Genomic DNA, 20,462 nt, shown 5'->3' on the forward strand with positions numbered 1-20,462 from the left:
GGACCCCAGTTATAACTGCTCACCTTAATACAGGAAGACTCTTTAACCCAATACTGTAACAAATAGATACTGTCACAACAGCCCAGTTTTTCAAGTGACCTATGGGGTGTCAGTACGCTCCAGAAGACCTACGGTTCTCATTATTATTCTGTTTGAGAAGAGTTAAACCACTTGCAAATTCACTCATGCACTAAGTGGCAAGAAAATGGAAAGTTAAGGTGCCTCAGGTTAATTTCCATGCCACATATAAGCAATGCACACTGTATACTGTATGCTGCTCGTATACAGTAAAGAAAGGAAGAAGTCAGCAGGTGTATATAAATATGTTTACTGAGCCCAACATTTTTTTTTTAAAAAAAGAACTCATGTAAAAAAGAAAATAAAGCAAACCTATAGCAAACAATTTACATGAAATCTGATGAGGACTCCCCGAATATCACTTTCATTGAAACCCTACAAAATATTATATTGCCAATGTTTTATTTTAATTTAACAAGAAGAGGAAACCCAGCAACACTCCACACCAACAAACAATTGTATGATCCAAAATAAAAATAGGGAATAGTGAGAGAATGCCAGGAAGTTGTGTATGTGTGTGTCTTACCTTTTGATATAATTTGGACAGATGCCTGAAATCTATTTGCAGGAGGTTCCCCACAAAGGACAATGGAGTAGGACCTGGTGGTAGTTGGCTTTGTTTCTGGTACATTTTGAATTCCTTGTACATACTTGTCCAGGGTGGGACATGGTTGCTCCACATAAAAGACTTCCCCCTTGCAAGAATGCTTAAAGCTCATGTGTCCAAGGCAACATACACGTGGATTTTCAGAGACACGTATATCAGTTAAAGAAATTTTGAGCTAGAGTGTGAGGAACTGGAAGAGCCAGTTTCATGGTGCTAAAAAAAAATGCATGTGATGCAAACAAATCAGAGTGAGTGCTCATTAAATAGCTGGCTCCCCTGAAAACTCCTGGTGCTCAGAGATTGGGTGTAACATTATAATACTGACTATACAAACAGTATTCAAAGTGGACCTAGGACTGAAATCCAGAAAAAGGAAATAGGAGGGTTCTTATATGCAACTTAGCAAGTGATGAGCAGAAGATGCAAGAAAAACATAGGTAGAACTGAGGAATGTTAGGAAAGTCCAAAGTTGATACAGTGCTGGCTTGAAGGAGTGTGGCTACCATTCATGGGGAAATGGAGAGAAAAACTGTGTACGAAAGTGAAAATCTGTTACCTCCCTGGAAGAGCAAAGGAAGCTTCTTCTTTACGCGGGGGTGCTCTTTTTGCAAATTGTCTCAGATGCCAAGTGTGGTGGTGCGCACAGGTGTCAACAAAGAAGGGCATTACTAAACCATTAGAAAATCATAGTCCAAGATTTCTTGCACCCGTTTATCTAATATGTGGCAATTTTCATGCCCCTCAAAGGGTCTACTATGCCCGTAATTTCATCCCATTTTACCAACAAATTAAAGGGGGAGGGGGAGATACAGGTGTTTGCAGCAATTTGTTGTTCAATGAGAAACTGACGTGTGATATTATCAAATGCTTTTTCTGCATCTGGAAACGTAACTACTCGTTCAAGATTTGTTTTTCATGCATAAATGAAGTTGTTGGCATTCGTCTGTCTCAGGAGACAATGGAGGAGTGCAACTTTGGGGGTGAAGTCAAACCACTGGAGGGTTACAGCACCTGCTGTGGCTGTTGAGACCAATAAGGAATAGATGCTGTATATAAAGGTGACCAGTTGAGCTGCTGCAGATGCACAGCTAGATTTATTATTTTCCTAATATGAGCCTTCATTATGCAAAATCCATCTTGATCTATATGATTTTTAATTATGATCCTTTTTAGATTTTTTTTTTAAAATGCTATTGTTATAGACCTGTTACAGAATTCAATTTGCCCATTTGTAATATCTCATTCTTCACTTTAGAAAGTTATTCCTAAAGGTCATAACACTGAGATTCCATCTGCTCCCAAAGCTTTATTGATCTTTGCCCTTTTTACTGTATCTATCACTACTTATTTCTGGATTGATGCTTCTAATGTAGAAGTGGCTCAGTTGTGGTTTTCCAAGTGTTGCACTACAACTCCCAGCAGGCCCAGCCAGCATGATGTGAGCTATAGTTTGAAATATATAGTTTTTCTAAGTACTGTGTGATTCAGATCTCCCAATAATCATATTCTTCCTACTTCAAATATACTGAGATGCATTGGCACCACCCATTTTGCTTTGTTGCTGTCACCGGATCATATTGAACGTCTAATGAATTTCAGTGGCAAGTCTCCTTTCATCAGGCCAGTGTCCTGATACAAAGTAAATATATCCTTGTCTTTGGCATCTCCCACCAGCTGGAAGGTGAAGTTCTGGAGCAGAGCACCGAAGAACAGGAACAGCTCCATCCGAGCCAGAGCTTCCCCTGGGCATGCCCGTTTTCCTGGATGAAAAGAAGGGGGCAGTGCTCATCAGTCACCAAATACCTATATAGTAGTGCCCAAGAAACTCAGCTAACACATTTTGAAATAATGGAACTGCATAAGAAAGACAGCAGTGAGACCATTTCTCAAGTGGTCCTGCAATTCTCTGTTTCCACTGTGATGTGAAGGTGAAGTGTTTCAGGCAAGTATGTTTTTGGAGATATTGGTCTCATGTCATTTTCTCAATTCTTTGGCTGATTGGTGGACTTCTATTCTGAGCATGTTATATAACACTAAAGTACTGCTTGGCTTATTCTCCTGCCAGAAAACACAATAATGTGGCTTCCGTCTGTGTGTATGTGTAAATCTTTGCTGAAAGCTACACATAAGCAGTTTCAGAGCAAAGAAATATAAAAGATTATGTGAGTGTGAGTTACTCTTTCCTCTCATTTCATCATGCCAACTCTCTTTCTTAACACAGAGCCCAAGTGGTTCCTGTAGGTAGTGGTCCAAAAGTTGGGAACTGAACTGTCCCTTCCTCAGGCTGATGCTTACAAATTTTCTGCTCAAGATGCAGGAAATGGAGGACAGAGGCAGAGAGAAATGTCTTGTGGGTAGACAATCCCTCCCCAAACCTCTTACTTATCTCCTGGCAGCACTATCACTTCCTGGAGTCCAGCTGCCCAGCCATCCACATGCCAGCTGCTGGACCCAACCCCACAATATGAGAATCTAGGTCTATAGAGTCACCTGCAGAAAAAGGCATGAAGGCAGCCCTGTTCCGGAAGTTGCCCTTCTCGTCCAAGAAATGACCCGGGTTAAACTCTTCTGGAGTCTCCCACTGGAGAGGATCAAAGTGCACAGTTGAAATCTCTGCACAGACTGCCGTTCCCTTCAGGGAGAAGATACAGATTTCATTATTTGTTTCAGCTTCATAAACATAAGACATTTTGCCTCTGTTTCAGTGATCTTTGACAGTGACTTACCAATCCTACCATTCCTGGTTATGGGACATTTATCTGATTCTAATAAGTTCGTGACTCCATGCACATATTATATGCCTTCTGTTCATAATTTTGATACAGTATAGTGTTATAAAAATACTGTCAGTATATTATTAGCTGACATGCTGCTTGTTGTTTTTCAGAGTCATATCCATAAGAAGCAGCCATCTTATGGGAGAGACTGATTCCTAAAGTTGGTTGTCATATATAGAAACAAGTCATTGCACAGCATTCTGAAAAATCACCATGAATGTGGGGGGTGAGGTTGTAATCAGCATATCTTGTCTCTGCACTGGCTGGGACTGTGGCAGGCCAAAGTCATTGGTGGGATGGTAAATCCCTCCCTCCCCCTCTCCACAGTAACCTGATCATTTCACATGTGACACAAACCTGGGGGATAAGATAGCCCCGGAATTTTGTAGGACGTGTTGTTGCACGCGGGATGCTCTCAAGGCTCCCTTTTTGATATCGTTGAACCTCATGGAGAACAGCATTGGTGTAGGGCATCCTCACCCTATCTTCCATGCCAGGGATACGGTTGGCACCTACCACATCATTGATCTCCTGTTGAACTTTTTCTGTAAGAAAAAAAATTCAGCTCTACTTCCAGAATTCTGTAACTACTTCTCCTCTGACATAGTGATAGCCTTCAACATTCTCCAACCGGAAGGAAAAGTAACACTGACTTACATGAATTTGCATCCTGACAGGAGCCCATTTTTAAAGATGGCATGCAAAGATGAAAGGAATTCGGCTTTTGTCCCCTTTGCTAAAGGGGATCACCTTACGTTACGAAAGAATGTGGGCTTTTTATCTTAGAGATGTTCATGAAATCATGCAAAACATGTTGAATAAATGGTGTGGAAACTTTATGCAATCTCCTCACACAATACCTTTTATTCATTCATTAAACTTATATCCCACTCCCACTCCCCCCCCCCAAAAGGAGTCCTGGGGTAGTAAATCAGGGTCAACAAAGGCAAGGGCTTAGGCATTAGGCTCAGGACAGAAAAGATAAAGTTCTTCTTTAAATGATGCATATTTAAAAGTCATAATTTGCTGCCACAAGACAAATTCATGGAGCCATTAGAATCAGAATGAAAACCTCTGTTGGGGAGTCTAACATCTGAATACCAGGGACTAGGAGGACTGTTGCTTTGAGGGATGGAGGAGGAAACCATTTAAAACTGATTCATACACGGAGTTGGGCTCCGATAGGATCGCCTCTGGTATCCAGTGGCTACATCTGTCTGAGGCTGGTGCAAATGTAACCCACTGCTTTAGATCATTTTAACAAGAGCTGAGGCAGGGAGCAGCCAGCATTATGAGCAAATAACCCGTTCTCCTTTGTGTAAGGCTGTGAACCCTTAAGAATAGCTCAGTAGTGAAGTTTAAAGTTTTAGGTGCAGTTATTCATTACATGGTAAGGTCCTTCTTTGTTGAAGTATGTGTTTTATAAAGGGATGTAAGTTTTAGTTCCTGAGTGCCAAATTCGCTGGAGTGAAGTGCTGTGGAGTTGAGGTGAATGAGAAGATGCCCTTTTCCCTCAGGGAAAGATAAACATCAGTGTCCAGGAAGACAGAACATGAAGGACATAACTCTGGGAGGACGGTACTCTATTGTCGTATTAATTTATGAGAATTTTATCAATTTTTCATAAATTATATCATTGATGTAGCATCCTTATTTATGTGCTGGTTACTTTCGGAAAATTGGAGTGCATATGCTTATAATATACATATGATAGCGTCTGCAGTGTTTATAACCTCGAAAGTGGAGCACTTCTCACTGAGATCTATGAGACAGACAGGAATCTTAGAAATCCATAGATATCAGCTCCATATCACGTTTTTCAGAAAATTCCGTTAATGCTCAGCTTGAAAACCTCCCAGAGGCATCTCTCTGGTCACTTTTGGACACGGAATACAGTGGTACCTCAGGTTACAAAAGCTTCAGTTTAGAAACGCTTCAGGTTACAGTTTCTTCTAACCCAGAAGTAGTTCCTCAGGTTAAGAACTTTACCTCAGGATGAGAACAGAAATTACGCGGCGGCAGCAGGAGCCCCCATTAGCTAAAGGGATACCTCAGGTTAAGAACAGTTTCAAGCTAAGAACGGACCTCCAGAATGAATTAAGTTCTTAACCCGTGGTACCACTGTATGGGAATAGATGGGCTGTTTGGTCTCCTCCAGAAATATTATCCTTATGTGCTCCATCTGCCAACATGTATTACTTTTTAAAACATAAAAAAAACAAAGCAATCCTGAAGGAGCGTCTCCACCCCCATCTTTCTACCTGGACACTGAGGTCCAGCACCAAGGGCCTTCTGGCAGTTCCCTCACTGCGAGAAGCCAAGTTACAGGGAACCAGGCAGAGGGCCTTCTCGGTAGTGGAGCTTTCCCTGTGGAACACCCTCCCACCAGATATCAAAGAGAACAACAACTATCAGGCTTTTAGAAGACATCTGCAGGCAGTCCTGTTTCGGGAAGCTTTTAATGTTTGATGTATTATAGTATTTTAATATTCTTTTGGAAGCCGCCCAGAGTGGCTGGGGAAGCCCAGCCAGATGGGTGGGGTATAAATAATAAATTATTATTATTATTATCCTCAAAATCTATCCAAAATAAATAGTCATAAAAAATAAAAGTGGAGGTTTCCTAATGGAAACCTTTATCATGGACCTAGGAGAAGACATTTTGTGAGCAAGTTGTACTGACTGCAGTTTTAATGTTTGTTTGTTTTTTCTTTCTCTTTACTATTACCCTTTCCACCTTGGAAAGGCAGAGCCTTTCAGTCTTTGGGGCAATTTATGTACCTTGAATGTGTGGCAATCTAGCCATCACCAGAAGGGCACAGCTCAAAACTTCACTTGTGGACAATGACCCAGCAATAAAGAGCCCCTGCACAATCGCAATAAGCTCCTCTTTGGTGTAGATGGCCTCAGGATTGGTTTGGTCCTGTAAAAAAGAAAAGGAAAAAGAGAATAATTTAAAACGTCTATTTGAAAGAGAGACGGAGGAAGTGAGACATCTCAATAAATGCAGTAACTGGATGGAGCACTATACTTGCATGGTTTATTGCAGTGTAAGTACAGTGTTGTTGTTTTTTAATTGAATATAGTTTTATTCAGGGACATTTCTCTACAAAAAGGGGTGCTGTTTCATGGAGTTGCATCCTCCAATTACATACAAATGAATATACCTGCCCCCCCAAAACTACTATACTCTATCAAATAACTCATTAATTATTTGATCTAGTGTTTATTTGGGGGGGGGGTATATTCATTTGTAAGTAAGATCAGATTTTCAAATGATGCTAAAGGTCTTGTGGCATTTAATGGTCAATCCAATCCACTCAATCTACTTGCTGATCCAGAAGTGTTGCTGAAGGAGGCCATCGGGGAATCTGAAGCATTAGGCAAGCTGACCTGATTGGCAATTAAGAAAAGTAAATCATAATTGTTGTGTCTGAATGCACCACCTGACATTAAGAATGTCAAACTCTGGAGGGTCTGAGACATCTCAGTCTTTCCCATGCAGTAACTCATAAGGAACACAAAACCTGCATGGCTTATTGCACCATATCTATAATGCTGAAAATAAAAAGATAACTGAAAACCAAATAATAGAACCATGAAGAAAACAATCCCATGTATAGTTATAATGATGGGCATTATTTTTTCAGCTGCTCTCCTGCTGCTTGGTTTGATGTCTAAATAAACTTGAGGGAAACCTGAGATTAGCCTGGAGATCATCACAATGGCCAACCACCACAGCCAGAATGCAGGATCAGAATGAGGGAGGGCAGCAGCCATATGAGACACTTTCAAATGTAGGCACAAACAAGAGACATATCAGAAGCATGGAGAAGGGTAATTATATAACCTCCTACCTTCTCTGACTTCATAAGGAAGCAGTCAATATAGTCACGGGGGTCCTGATAATCCAGGGTCTCCTTGTGCGATTCCACCCTCTCATTGATGAAAGCATACATTTTTTCAAAATTTCCTAAAATCTTTTTGTGCTGTCCAGGCAGGTAAGGCATTATTTTCGAGAACACATTATAAACCTGGAACAGAAATAATACATAACAACTGTATATTGAATTTATCATTTTAGAACTGCCTGCTGAGTCTATGGATTTAGGGATGTTGGAGAAATCTACTGCAAAATGTTTGCAATCCATGGCTCCTTCAAGAGGAATGACAGGATTTAAATTTAATAAACAAACAAACAATTGTAAATAAATCATCTCTCCTCCTCCTCTTCTTCTTGGTCTCCTTTATTTACAGTCTACTATATTTACATATTCATTATCACTAGATCCTGCCCATATCCACTGAGGCAGAAATCCTAACTATGCCTGCCCAGAAATGAGCCTTACTGAATTAAACTAGGCTTACTCTGAGGTATGTGGGGTTAGGATCGCAGCCCTAATTGACTTCCTACTGTGAATTGTAAAATAAAACATTGTTTTTTAAAAAGCAAATGCATTGTTTATTTTTTGTCCTGCTTATTCTCTGAAACAAAATAATGTAGAAATAGGTTCTAGATGTTTCTACAACAAAGACTCATTAAAAAAAATAATGTTAGCTTAACTGTACCTTGTATGCCGGTCTGGCCCATCCATGAAGTGGAGTGAAGCAGGTACCTCAGGTGGTATTTGAAGGGTACCCTCCTTATATGTCCTGCCCACCCCACTCCTTTCTCTGCTGGCTAAGAATTCACCTTGTTTTGTCTCAAGTCATGAAATGGGATGCACCACCCCTGGTTGAATGTTTCTGTGCTTAGTTGATACATGTACCATACATATTAACGCTGAGTAGACTAGAAACTAGAATACTGTACTACGGAGACAGGTTCAGTGGCAGAGCACCAGGTTTGCATGCAGCAGGGCCCAGGCTCAATCACTGGCATACAAGGAACTCAAGAGTAGCTTGTAAGAGCCATGCGGTCTGAGCTTGTAGCAACCAACCCATACGTCCTCACATGCTGAGCTTCTCAGACAGACCAGAGAGAAACAAAGGGTTAATTGCCCAGCCTCTCCCACACTTCCACTTATTTATGACTAGAAAGCACAGCTCCAAGCAGATTTGCACTTGGCCCATTCTTTCTAGGCACAGGTCTGAGTGGTTCTGCCTTTGCCCTGCTTCTTTCCCCCCAGGAAACCCACTCTTTAGTGCTTAATCAGAGCAAACAGCAGCCTGCAGAAAACCTGATTGCTGTTTGTTCCAATTCAGTATTAAACAATGGGTTTTCCTGGGGGAAAGTGGTGGGGCAATCTGAGGTGTGGATAACCTCATAGTTGTGAGGGAAGCTTTTTAGTGATGTCAGTTGAAAGCCAATCCATGATAAGAATCAGTGCCATTTTTCTAGAAAAAGAGGCACCGGAACTCACCATGAACACCTCCTTTGCTCTCTTAGAATGACAATAGCATGCACCTGAGAGGTGCCAGAATTGAGTTTCACTGAGTTCCGGCTGAAGAAAAGCCCAGATAAAAATATTTTCCTTATACTCCCTGGGAAAGGGGAGTGTCCGAGTTTCAGACTCATTTCCCCTGCCCCAAGCAGATATTCAGCCCAGCTCTGACTGTCTTCACACCCTTTAGATATAAAAAAAAATCCTTCCAGTAGAACTTCTGTTTCAGTGTATCTGAAGAAGTGTGCATGCACACGAAAGCTCACACCAATAACAAACTTAGTTGGTCTCTAAGGTGCTACTGGAAGGAAATTTTTTATTTTGTTTTGACTACGGCAGACCAACACAGCTATCTACCGATAACTAGAACCCTTTAGATAAGCAATCCTTTGATAATGAATAACTGGGAAAATTCACCACTAACCCGGGGGAGTGCTCCACCAACATGCCTACAGAAGAATTTCTCTAGGTCTGTATTTTGAGTGGTTAATTTGCTGATGCTCTGCAATTTAAGCCAAGATGTATGTGATTTGTGTCATGTGGAATTTAATAGAGACAAGGATCAGAGAAAGTGGAAAAGGTAAAGGGGAATATACCCCATGGTGCACCTGGCTTATACCAGACCCATGTCCACTAAGATGAACCAAGGTTCTGGGTCCATGGGATATACTTGTAAGAAGGAACAACATACCTGTCCCATATAACTCACAAGGTAGCCCACAAAAGCCTCCATGATATGCAGCTTCTCCAGGAAGACCTGATCTTTGTACTCAAAGCGACTCCCAAAGACAACAGAACAGAGCACATTAGAAACAGCAGTTCTCAAGTGTTTTCTTATATCAAAGGCCTGCCCTGCAGGAGCAAAAGGACACAGTCAATAGAGTTTGGCAAGGTGAATATTCTCTTCCTCTGCCTGCACAACAGAATAACGTAAACCAGAATTCCTTGCACAATTGAACCTGACACATGGTGCATTTTGTATTCCCCTTATATTAAAAGATGATTAAGTTCCTTTTACATGGAAATGATAGTATCAGCAGCTCCTGTATTCCCTTTATTTAGCAAGATGTAAGTGCAGCTTAACTATTGAGGATAACATTATGGACTCCCCAAAGGAGGAAGATGTGCTACCCCATATCTGTGGTCAAGAATTCCCTGCACAAACAGAGCTTGGTGCATTCAAGGTGTACCTTACAACTCAGCCAAGTTCTTTAATAGGAATAAATTCATGAACACCTGTGACATAACTAACAGAAATCCCACTTTCTGGGACTGTTCCTGCCCTGAAGGACTTCAAAATTGTGTTTGTAATAAGGATAACTTGGGAAGACCTTTTGCGGTTGCCATTGCCTCCACCAGACAGAGAACTTCTTCCTGCACCCTTGCTGACATCGCTTTCTTCCCCATTCCAAAATCCCGCAGGGTGCTGAGTGTGAACCGGCGCAGCTCTTTCCATCTTTTCACAGATCTGCTGGACAGTCCTGAAAGCAAACAGGTGAAGATCCTTCCCTTAGAAGGAAGTTTTCTCAGCAGGAAGTTTCTACATTGTGGCACTTTGTCCATTCAGCCTATAGTCCCATTTGTAGTTGAATCAAGGCATGGGTGGTTTGTATGTAACTTTTTTATCACATAATAACAGTGCTGAACTATAGCGTGAACATGTTGTGTCATTTCTCCATATTGTTAAATGGTGCTGGAGGAGAGAGGACAGGCAAACTCTTGTATGGGTCATGTCATATCACGTCTTTCATTAAATATCTGTTATGGGCAAAATGTTCGATTTGGTAAAAGAATAAAAAGGAGAATTTCCTGGATGCCTAGATCAAGGTTTGGGGCAAGTACTCTTTGGTAAGAGAGCCCCAGCAGAGATTTAACATCACAAAACTTGCAGCAAAGTAAAGTGTGGGAATAGGCTTTTGGACCTTTAAAACATGCCCTTCTAACTTCTTTCCAAATTTTCCCCACTATATGCTTATAAGTGGTATAAGCAGAACAAAGAGTTTGATAGCCTTTCCTTCCAAGCTGAGCTAGCTAAGCTTGGCATGACAGCTGACTTTATGATCTTAACACCTTCATGCATTTAGAATTAAGCATGTTGGTTATTTGAGACTGACTATATCCCTCACGGGACACGGGTGGCGCTGTGGGTTAAACCACAGAGCCTAGGGCTTGCCAATGAGAAGGTTGGCAGTTCAAATCCAGATGATGGGGTGAGCTCCCATTGCTCGGTCCCTGCTCCTGCCAACCTAGCAGCTTGAAAGCACAAAGTGCAAGTAGATAAATAGGTACTGCTCCGGCGGGAAGGTAAACGGCATTTCCGTGCACTGCTCTGGTTCACCAGAAGCGGCTTAGTCATGCTGGCCACATGACCTGGAAGCTGTACGCCGGCTCCCTTGGCCAATAAAGCGAGATGAGCACCGCAACCCCAGAGTCGTCTGCGACTGGACCTAATGATCAGGGGTCCCTTTACCTTTTTAACTATCAGTCAGGAAGAATTCAGTTCAGGGCTGTTATTTTGGGTGGCAAACTCCTTTTTGTGGTAACATCTAGCTCCACCTGAGGTTGAAAAATGGAGGGCTCGATGTCTGCTTATTCCTACTTAGAGACCCCTGAAAATTAAGTCTGCTTCTCCCATTAAAATGGAAGCAATAAACAAATAAGCACAGGACCCCTACCTACCTTTAAAATGGCTCACTGTATCACTGAAAGGCAAGGCAGGACGCCCACCAAATTCTTCAGCATGATCCAACAGAGCATCTTTCACCACTTCGTATCCACAGAGTACCACCATGGGCTTGGGACCCAGCCAGACAGTAAAGATAGGACCCCATTTATCATAGAGCTGATGGTAGAATTTTAAAAATGCATGGATTATTAGGCAACACCTGTTCTGGATATATCAGTGGTGACTGGCCCATTATGGCAACCAGGGTTTATCCCTATCAAGTGAAAACCCAGCAATTTATTTTTAAATCCCCCCAATCTCAAAGCTATAGTCTTTTTTGTTCCACACACTCTCCCATTTCCAGGAGTACTGGATACTTATCTCTCAATCAGCTCTCTGCACTACTCAACTAATCACAATCCAAAAGTGTTGCTCTAGCTAGGAGGTCCCACACTTTTCTTTCTCGAAGCAGAAAAGCCTATTTTTATTTGACCTAGCTATGCAATTTTCCCCTCCCACCTACTGACATTGTTTCAATTCAACCAAGATAACTGAAGGTAATTGGCCCGATGATTTGGTAGTCCCAGGGGCTAAGTGTTCTTTATTACTGCATTTGCAATAGTTCAAGATAAAACCTATTTGAGAAAGAAACTGCTTTTGCAATTTTTATGGATGTTTATTGTTTGTTTACAGATAGTTGACTTGATGATATTATCTTGTGTCAATTGCAGTAGTCATTGTATCATCGCCCTGTTCATTGTTTTATCAGCAAGAAGTAGGGCAGCAAGATGAGATTCTGCACATTTTAAATTGGAATGGAGCTGTGTGAAGAGAGCCTATTGGAAAGCAAAAGGGAGTGGTGGTCAGACAGATCTGAGTAACTGAAGAAAAGGGTTTAGAAATGGGATCCTCATAACAGAGGGTCCTGGTTGCACGCGGGACCCAAGAGCTCACCTGATAGTGTTAAAATGGGGGGGGGGGTTAGGAGCAAGAAGTCCTGGCCATTCCCCTGGGATCACACCAGGCGATTTTAGCCAATAGCCAGTGGGTGGCGTGATCCCAGGGGCTTTAAAAACAGCAGTGTGATGCAAGGAGTGGCACTTGTTTGGCACTGTTGAACACCCGCCCACCCTCCCTAGTTTAGTTAGAGTCGCTTGGCCTTGCTTTGGTTTGGGTCGCCTGTTTTGGAACAGGGGCTGGGTAAGAATTTTTCCATTTGGCAGATTGGCTTTAGCCATTTGGTTTTCACCTACCCCTTAGCAAATCGTCACAACTTGTAAGGTGGCGGTTAGGCATTGGCTCAGTTGGATTGTGGGGAGGGGAGGTGCAGCCATCACCTGCCCCTCCAGGAACTGGGTATTCCGTTAAAGGAATCTGGGGGTCCTGGATCTCGTCCGAAGTCCACTTGAGGGGCTAGGGCCATGCCAGGACCACAGGAACCCCGGGGTGAGCTTAGGTTGGTCCTCATCGACCTAGCTCCCTCGTTTGGTTTACCCCATTTGACGATCACCCTGAGAAGTGGAACCAGTTATAGTGGGGAGTCAATGCCTAAGCCAATACCACTCACGTGATTGTATTTCAATAAAGTTGTGGCCAAAAAAATTGCCCAAAATCTTAAACTAATATAAGTGTCTGTGCGTATATATTTTAGGGGTGGGTCTTGGGGCCTTGAGACACAAACAATGTGGGGAAGGAGGAGAAAAAAGAGAGGAGTTGATGAATCAGCCAAAGAAATTGCTATGTGAATTACTAAGTACAAATCAAGGGAAGAACCAGCAGACAAGTGCTGATTAATAAGGATTTGTATATAAAGTTGGATGGATTAATTGCAAAATGAATATGAGTGAATGAAATGATCTGGTAAGAAAAAAGTAAATGAATTTAAAGCGACCCTAGGGAAAATTAAGTAACTTATGAATAGAAAAGAAATCTCAACTGAATTCTTTTGGAGAAATGGGTCAGGGGAAAGGCACCTACACCAGCCACTTCTTAACTCACGCACAAAGAGAAGGTTCTGTTCACAGCAGAAGGGTGGCTGGGTGACTATCCAGTCCCGGGACCCAATGAAATATCTGCATGTTTAAAGTTTAATACAGGGGGCACTGATCCAACAGGAACTGAGCAGGAAGAGCAAATAGTCTGTCAATCATTATGGATGTTTATGGAACAATACACGGAACTTTTTCAAGGGCATCATAGGAGGCTATCAAAATAACTGTGTAGCAAGGCTATTGACACTGGTCATGTGTCTCAGTCAAGTCAAATGCACCTGATCAGGAGGGCTAAACTAGTCACGAGATTAAGATGGTGTGAACTCTGCTACTGCATTTCTATACCACCCCTATCTTCCAAGGAGCTCAAAGTGATGTACATGATTCTTCTCTTCCAGTGTACATGCAATAACATAGGTCACTGCCCTCGAGGTGCTATGGAGAATGTTGAGATAAGAGTCAAAGGTCTGCTGGACTTTTATACATGGAACAGGACGGGGAGGAGGCAACTTTTTGCCTTTTGCTTCAGGCAGCAAAACACCTTACGAAGGAAGTCTACAGAATGGAAGCAAATAGGGGTGGCATTGAAACTGGCAGGTTATTGTAGAACTGGAAAGTTGCCAACAAGGACAATTAAAATTATCAAGAGGCTGTGCCTCTAGGAAGAAAAATTAAAACATTTGGAGCTTTTTATGTTTAGGGAACAATGTACTAAGAGGAGACATAACAGAGGTGAATCCAATTTATCATGGTGTGGGGTAAGAACACTAGTTTGCTTTCCTGGTCCAGTGAAGCGGATTGGTGGGACAATCAGGATAAGCACAAAGAGCTCCTTCTCAGAGGCAGCACTACCGCAAGATGTCTGGATGGTCATCAACCTGGACAGATTTTAAAGTGGATTAGACAAATAAGGCTATCAATGGCTTCTAGGCAAGATGGCGATACATTACCTGCAGATGACACATAGTATGCCTTTGAACATTAATTGCTAACAAGACAACAACATAACACCCCCCAACAGCATACGAATCGATATGGCTAATTTGACCCAACAACCCCTCACGCTCTCTCTCTCACACACAAACAAAACTCACTGTAATCAACCAAATGCAACCAACCAGTCTCTTTCGCTGCCAACAAAAAAGAAATAAATGAATACAGTAGTACCTCTGGTTACGTACTTAATTCGTTCTGGAGGTCCATTCTTAACCTGAAACTGTTCTTAACCTGAACCACCACTTTAGCTAATGGGGCCTCCCGCCGCTGCCGCAGCCAAATAATTTCTGTTCTCATCCTGAAGCAAAGTTCTTAACCCGAGGTATTATATCTGGGTTAGTGGAGTCTGTAACCTGAAGTGTATGGAACCTGAAGCGTATGTAACCCGAGGTACCACTGTAGATGCAAGAACCATCCACGTGATGCTAACACAAAACCCCACACATACACTATGCAAAAGATGCAAATATCATTACTACCCTTCGAAAGATCATTAGTCCCACCTCTCTCTCCCCACCTCTTCCTCCCTCCTCCCCCAACCTCACAATGCCTATGATAGTAATGTCTCAACCAAGCATTACTGACCTGTAGATAGGGCTCTACGAACTGAAAACAGAGACATTATGCAGGGGCGAAACTAGGCTTTCTTTCACCTTAGTCAAATACCCAGTTTGGCATATCCCCGCCCCCATTTATGTACACATACCTACAGGTTGGGAGCCTCAATGGTGCCCCCTGGAAGCATCACTTGGGGGGGGGGGACCCAGCTACCCCCTCCCCCATAGCTACACCACTGCGTAATATGTCCCTTTGTTATCCATGAAAATCTATAGCAGCAATAATAATAAACACTGACTGCTAAAGCAGGGGGTGGGTGCAGAGCAGAATTGCAGGAGAATGTACACCTTGGAGAATGGATAGGTCTTTCATCTAGTCCCTCAGGATTCTTTGTATGTTCTTAAAGATGGTGCTCTCTGCAGCCTCTCAGCAAGGCAGCACTTCCAGGAAGAGACAAAGAGAATGGGAAACGTTCCTTTTATTACTTCCCATCTGTTCACTTATGATGCAGGAATATTTGGGCTCCTCAAAGCAGCAGATAGAATCAGGCATACCCAGACTAAAGAAGGGAGAAATTAACGTTGTGCCTTCCTGTCTCTCTGTCCTTTTATTCTAGCCAAATCTGCTTTACGGCACGAATGAAAAGTGAAAGTGGTCTCCAAGAGGTGGACTTACCTTTGCATAGTTTCTGCTCAGAGGCAGGACGTCTTTCTGCAGAAGATTGCCCAGAAGAAACCAAGGAGTGGGCCCTGGAGGTAGCTGGGCTTTCTTCTTGTACATTTTGACGGAGAACAAGAGCAAGGTGAAGAGGAGGCTGAGAAGCAGCAGAGCTTCCACCCCCATTTTTCTCGGTGTTCTTTTGGTCAGAAATCTAAGAAAATACTTAAGAAAGACAAGGTGGAAGAAAGCTGCCTGCTGGAGACCCAACCCAACTCGGACTCTGGATTATCTCTGTTGCTCTTTTGGTGTTCATTTTTTAAATGTGGCCTTTAATAATTAACAGGGAGAGTTATTCATTAATATATATTGAACTTAACCTTGACTCAGAATTAAAAGAGGAATGCCCTCTGGGGCACATGAGAGATAAGAGTACATGGAGGCTGCTGGCAAATATATGCTATCTGAGAAGCCAGTCAGTAAAAAGGTGTGTTTACCTGCTGCAGGGAGGGTGTTTAACTTCTTTTTTGAATCTGCACATGCACCTTTAAACACACTTTACTTATATCTATCATCTATCAATCTATCTATGCCACATTAAAACTGTGAGTGAGGTATAGATGATAGATGTTTCCCGGCTGCCTTTCTTGGTGTACTCACAGCAATGTAACTTTTTATCTGCAAGTCAGCAGGAGAGAGTTGTTTGGGATGAAAATGGAAAGGTGGAGGTTGATAGCCTGAACACATATTCCACTATCACCACCATCCCACAAACACAACACACACACCTGCATACACCAGCTTCATCCTCAAAAAAGTCAGAATAATTCTCTGTTGATTAAGGGAGAATGATCTAGGAGCCTTGGTTGACCACAAACTTGACATGAGCCAACAGTGTGATGCGGCAGCTAAAAAAGCCAATGCAATTCTGGGCCGCATCAATAGGAGTATAGCATCTAGATCAAGGGAAGTAATAGTGCCACTGTATTCTGCTCTGGTCAGACCTCACCTGGAGTACTGTGTCCAGTTCTGGGCACCACAGTTCAAGAAGGACACTGACAAACTGGAACGTGTCCAGAGGAGGGCAACCAAAATGATCAAAGGCCTGGAAACGATGCCTTATGAGGAACAGCTAAGGGAGCTGAGCATGTTTAGCCTGGAGAAGAGGAGGTTAAGGGGTGATATGATAGCCATGTTCAAATATATAAAAGGATGTCACATAGAGGAGGGAGAAAGGTTGTTTTCTGCTGCTCCAGAGAAGCGGACACGGAGCAATGGATCCAAACTACAAGAAAGAAGATTCCACCTAAACATTAGGAAGAACTTCCTGACAGAAGAGCTGTTCGACAGTGGAATTTGCTGCCAAGGAGTGTGGTGGAGTCTCCTACTTTGGAGGTCTTTAAGCAAAGGCTTGACATCCATATGTCAGGAGTGCTCTGATGGTGTTTCCTGCTTGGCAGGGGGTTGGACTCGATGGCCCTTGTGGTCTCTTCCAACTCTATGATTCTATGATTCTATGATTCTATGATTCTATGATTCTATGATTCAATCAAATACATGCAACACCTGAAGAAATAAATTCAGAGTTTCTAATGTATTATTTTTTTGTTGTATAGGAAAGAAAAGTAACCTTGATCTGTGAATGCTAAAGTTTATTTCTGCATTTGGTTCTTCAGCAGTTAGATCTGCAGCAAACTAAATCCATGGCAAGCCTTTGCAGCTGAAAGAAATCAAGGATGTCCTTGATAGTATGAAGATGGAGAAAGTCAGGGGAGACATCAGGTAACAAACTTTTCTGCCAACAACGGTCAGTGGCTGGTTTCTTAATTGGATGCTTTTTCTTGCTAGGCCCCAGGCCCGAAGAGGAGGGGCCATCTAGTTGGGCATACATCCCCTTGCCCCTAGCTGGGACACATGAGGTCTTCTTCTTCTTCTTTGGTGATCAATCTTAGCAGAGTAAGATTGTCTTCCATGAACACGATGTTAACAATGAGTCCGTAAATGACTGTGGAGGCCCCTGGGTCAAGGAGATGTAACTTTACAATCTTTAGAAGGCATCTGAAAGCAGACTTGTATAGCTTTTTATATGTGTTGGAAGCCTTTCAGAGTGTAGATACTTGTCCAGGGCGGTACATGGTTGCACCACATAAAAGATTTCCCTCTTGCAAGAATGCTTAAAGCTCATGTGTACAGCGCACATATGTGTGGATTTCCTGAGACACGTGTAACAGTTAACAAATTTTGAGCTGAATTGTGAGTGTGAGGGACTGGAAGAGCTAGTTTAATGGCACTTATTTATCTCCTAGAACAGGCCTAGGCAAACTCGGCCCTCCAGATTTTTTGGAACTACAACTCCCATCATCCCTGACCACTGGTCCTGTTAGCTAGGGATGATGGGAGTTGTAGTCCCAAAACATCTGGAGGGCTGAGTTTGCCTATGCCTGTCCTAGAACCACCAGATTTCTCCCAGCACCCCAATCCCACCCACACATAGGCCACCAACCCCAATCGGAGAACATGAGAACCTGGGCCCATCAGGTCAACCGGCAGAAAAAAGGCATGAAGGCATTTATTTTTTATTTTTTGGAATTGACCCTTCTCCTCCAAGAAATGACTTTTCTGGAGTCTCCCAATGGTGAGAGTCAAAGTGCAAAGTTGTGAACAGTGGACAAACAGCAGTTCCCTTCAAGGAGAAGATGCAGATTACAGTACTCATAAATATAATAGGAAACAGCTTTCTTTCATGATGGAAGATATCACTGTCTCTTTTGTCAGAAAGTGATTTCTAAAACTGGTTCTCTAGCATAAAAGCAAGTCGTTGCACAGCATTCCGAAAAATCACCATGAATGGGGTTGAAGTGGAGAATCACCATATATTGTATCCACACTGTCTGGGACTTTGGGAGATCAAAGCCATTCGGGTGATGATAAATCTTCCCGTTTCCCTCTCTGTAGTAATCTGATCATTCCATGTGTGAAACACACCTGAGGGATAATGTAACCCTGGAATTCTGTATGGCACATTGTGTCCTGTGGTAAGCTCTCAAGGCTCTCTTCTTCCTATCGTTGAACCTCATGGACAACAGCATTGGTATAGGGCATCTTCACCCTATCTTCCATGCCAGGGACATGGTTGGCACCTCCCACCTCATCAATCTACTGTTGAACTTTTGTTGTAATAAAAAACAACATTGAGAGCTCTATTTCCAGATTTCTGAAACCACTACACATCTGACACAGTGAAAACCTTCAACATTCTCCAACTGGAAGGAAAAGTAAAACTCAAGCAAATTATCTTACTGACAGGAGCCCATCTTTTAACACTTCGATTTTGGCTTTTTAGTTTAGGAAAATATTTAACTGGAGGGCATCCTTATGGATGTTTTAAAAACTTTGTGTGGCATGTAGAACAGAGTGGAAACTTTATGCACTCCCCTCACACAATACATTTTTGTTGATTGATTGAATTTATATTCCCACTCTTCTTTGCCATCTGTATGGTAGGATGTTCATATCTCTGTTATTTCCAAACCTGGTAAAGACCAAGCCAGCTGGGCAAATTATAAGCTAATTCTGTAATTAATGTAGATGCCAGGGCACTAACAATAATTCTTGCCTGTAATAGTAATTCAGCCTACAATATTAACTTTAGAACACCAAAATCAGTTGGACTCCCCCCCCCCCCCGACTGCTTTAAACAATAAAAGAGGCAATTTATTTTTGGTACACTGAAAAATGTCTTTCTTCCTAAAGATATCTTCTGTAAAACAAAAACAAAATATATTGACATAGTATTTCATTTATTTAGGATCCTTATTATATTTCAAAATTACTGCCACAGCCTTAATTCATAATTCAGGTAATTTACTGTTTTGCAGTATCTGCTTCACACACACTTGTAAAGGTATTATCACTTGACATTCCATTCATTTTTGGAGCCTTGTTTTACTTCTGTTCTGATTACTGTGAATAATTGGCATTGAATAACTGGCAATGTGTGGCATTGAAAAGTGAGGATAGCAACACATTATCACCCATGCAACCTGCTAGCAACTACTAGCTGGGATGATGGGAGCTGAAGTCCATGAATATCTGGATTAGCCTGTTCAATTTCTGCCTTGTCCAGGGGTGCTAACTATCTCAAACTTCCAAAAGGAAATTTTGGAGGGAAACACCAAATTACTGAAGAAAGCATATAACATTTTGTTATCTGGAGAGACTTTAGTTAAGATGGTAAAATCAACACAAATAAAATGGGTTCAGGATGTTGGGCATAATATACAGTTGGAGGAATGGGAAAATTATGGAAAACAAATTTAAAGTTTACAGATTGTATATTATTAAGAGAAAATTATTTGAAAATGATATATAGATGGTATATCACACCAGGGGGGAAAAATGCAAAAATGTATAAAACAGGATCTAAGATATGTTGGAGATGTAATGAGATAGATGGTCCTTTCTTTCATGTGTGGTGGGAATGCAAGAAGGTTAAAGAATATTGGCAAATGATATATAATGAATTAAAAAAAGTTGAAAAAAAACTATGTTAAAAAACCAGAATCTTTCCTGCTTGGAATTTTATTTTTATTTTTTATTTTATTTTAAATAATATTTATTAATTTTCCAACAGTTTAAACACAACAAAACAGAAAAACAAAACAAAAAATACAGCAATACAATACAAAAACACCACAAAACACCAACACATAAGACTAACAAAACAAGACACCAACCATTTAAAACACA

At 41.8% G+C, this 20,462-nt stretch overlaps 1 protein-coding gene across 1 annotated transcript; it reads right to left on the reverse strand.

Moving 5' to 3' along the window:
- Positions 1-1,738: 1,738 nt before the first annotated feature.
- Positions 1,739-16,002, reverse strand: LOC309527220 (cytochrome P450 2B4-like). Its single transcript, XM_082213853.1, has 9 exons — positions 15,732-16,002; positions 11,526-11,688; positions 10,178-10,327; positions 9,538-9,698; positions 7,320-7,496; positions 6,244-6,385; positions 3,820-4,007; positions 3,176-3,317; positions 1,739-2,445 (listed from the first exon to the last, which is right to left on the reverse strand). Exons 1-9 carry the CDS (start codon positions 15,897-15,899, stop codon positions 2,258-2,260), a joined length of 1,479 nt encoding a protein of 492 aa, XP_082069979.1. The 5' UTR covers positions 15,900-16,002; the 3' UTR covers positions 1,739-2,257.
- Between the last annotated feature and the right edge of the window lie 4,460 nt (positions 16,003-20,462).

Source organism: Podarcis vaucheri (genome assembly GCF_965113315.1).
Source record: "Podarcis vaucheri genome assembly, chromosome: 2".
Lineage (NCBI taxonomy): Eukaryota > Metazoa > Chordata > Lepidosauria > Squamata > Lacertidae > Podarcis > Podarcis vaucheri.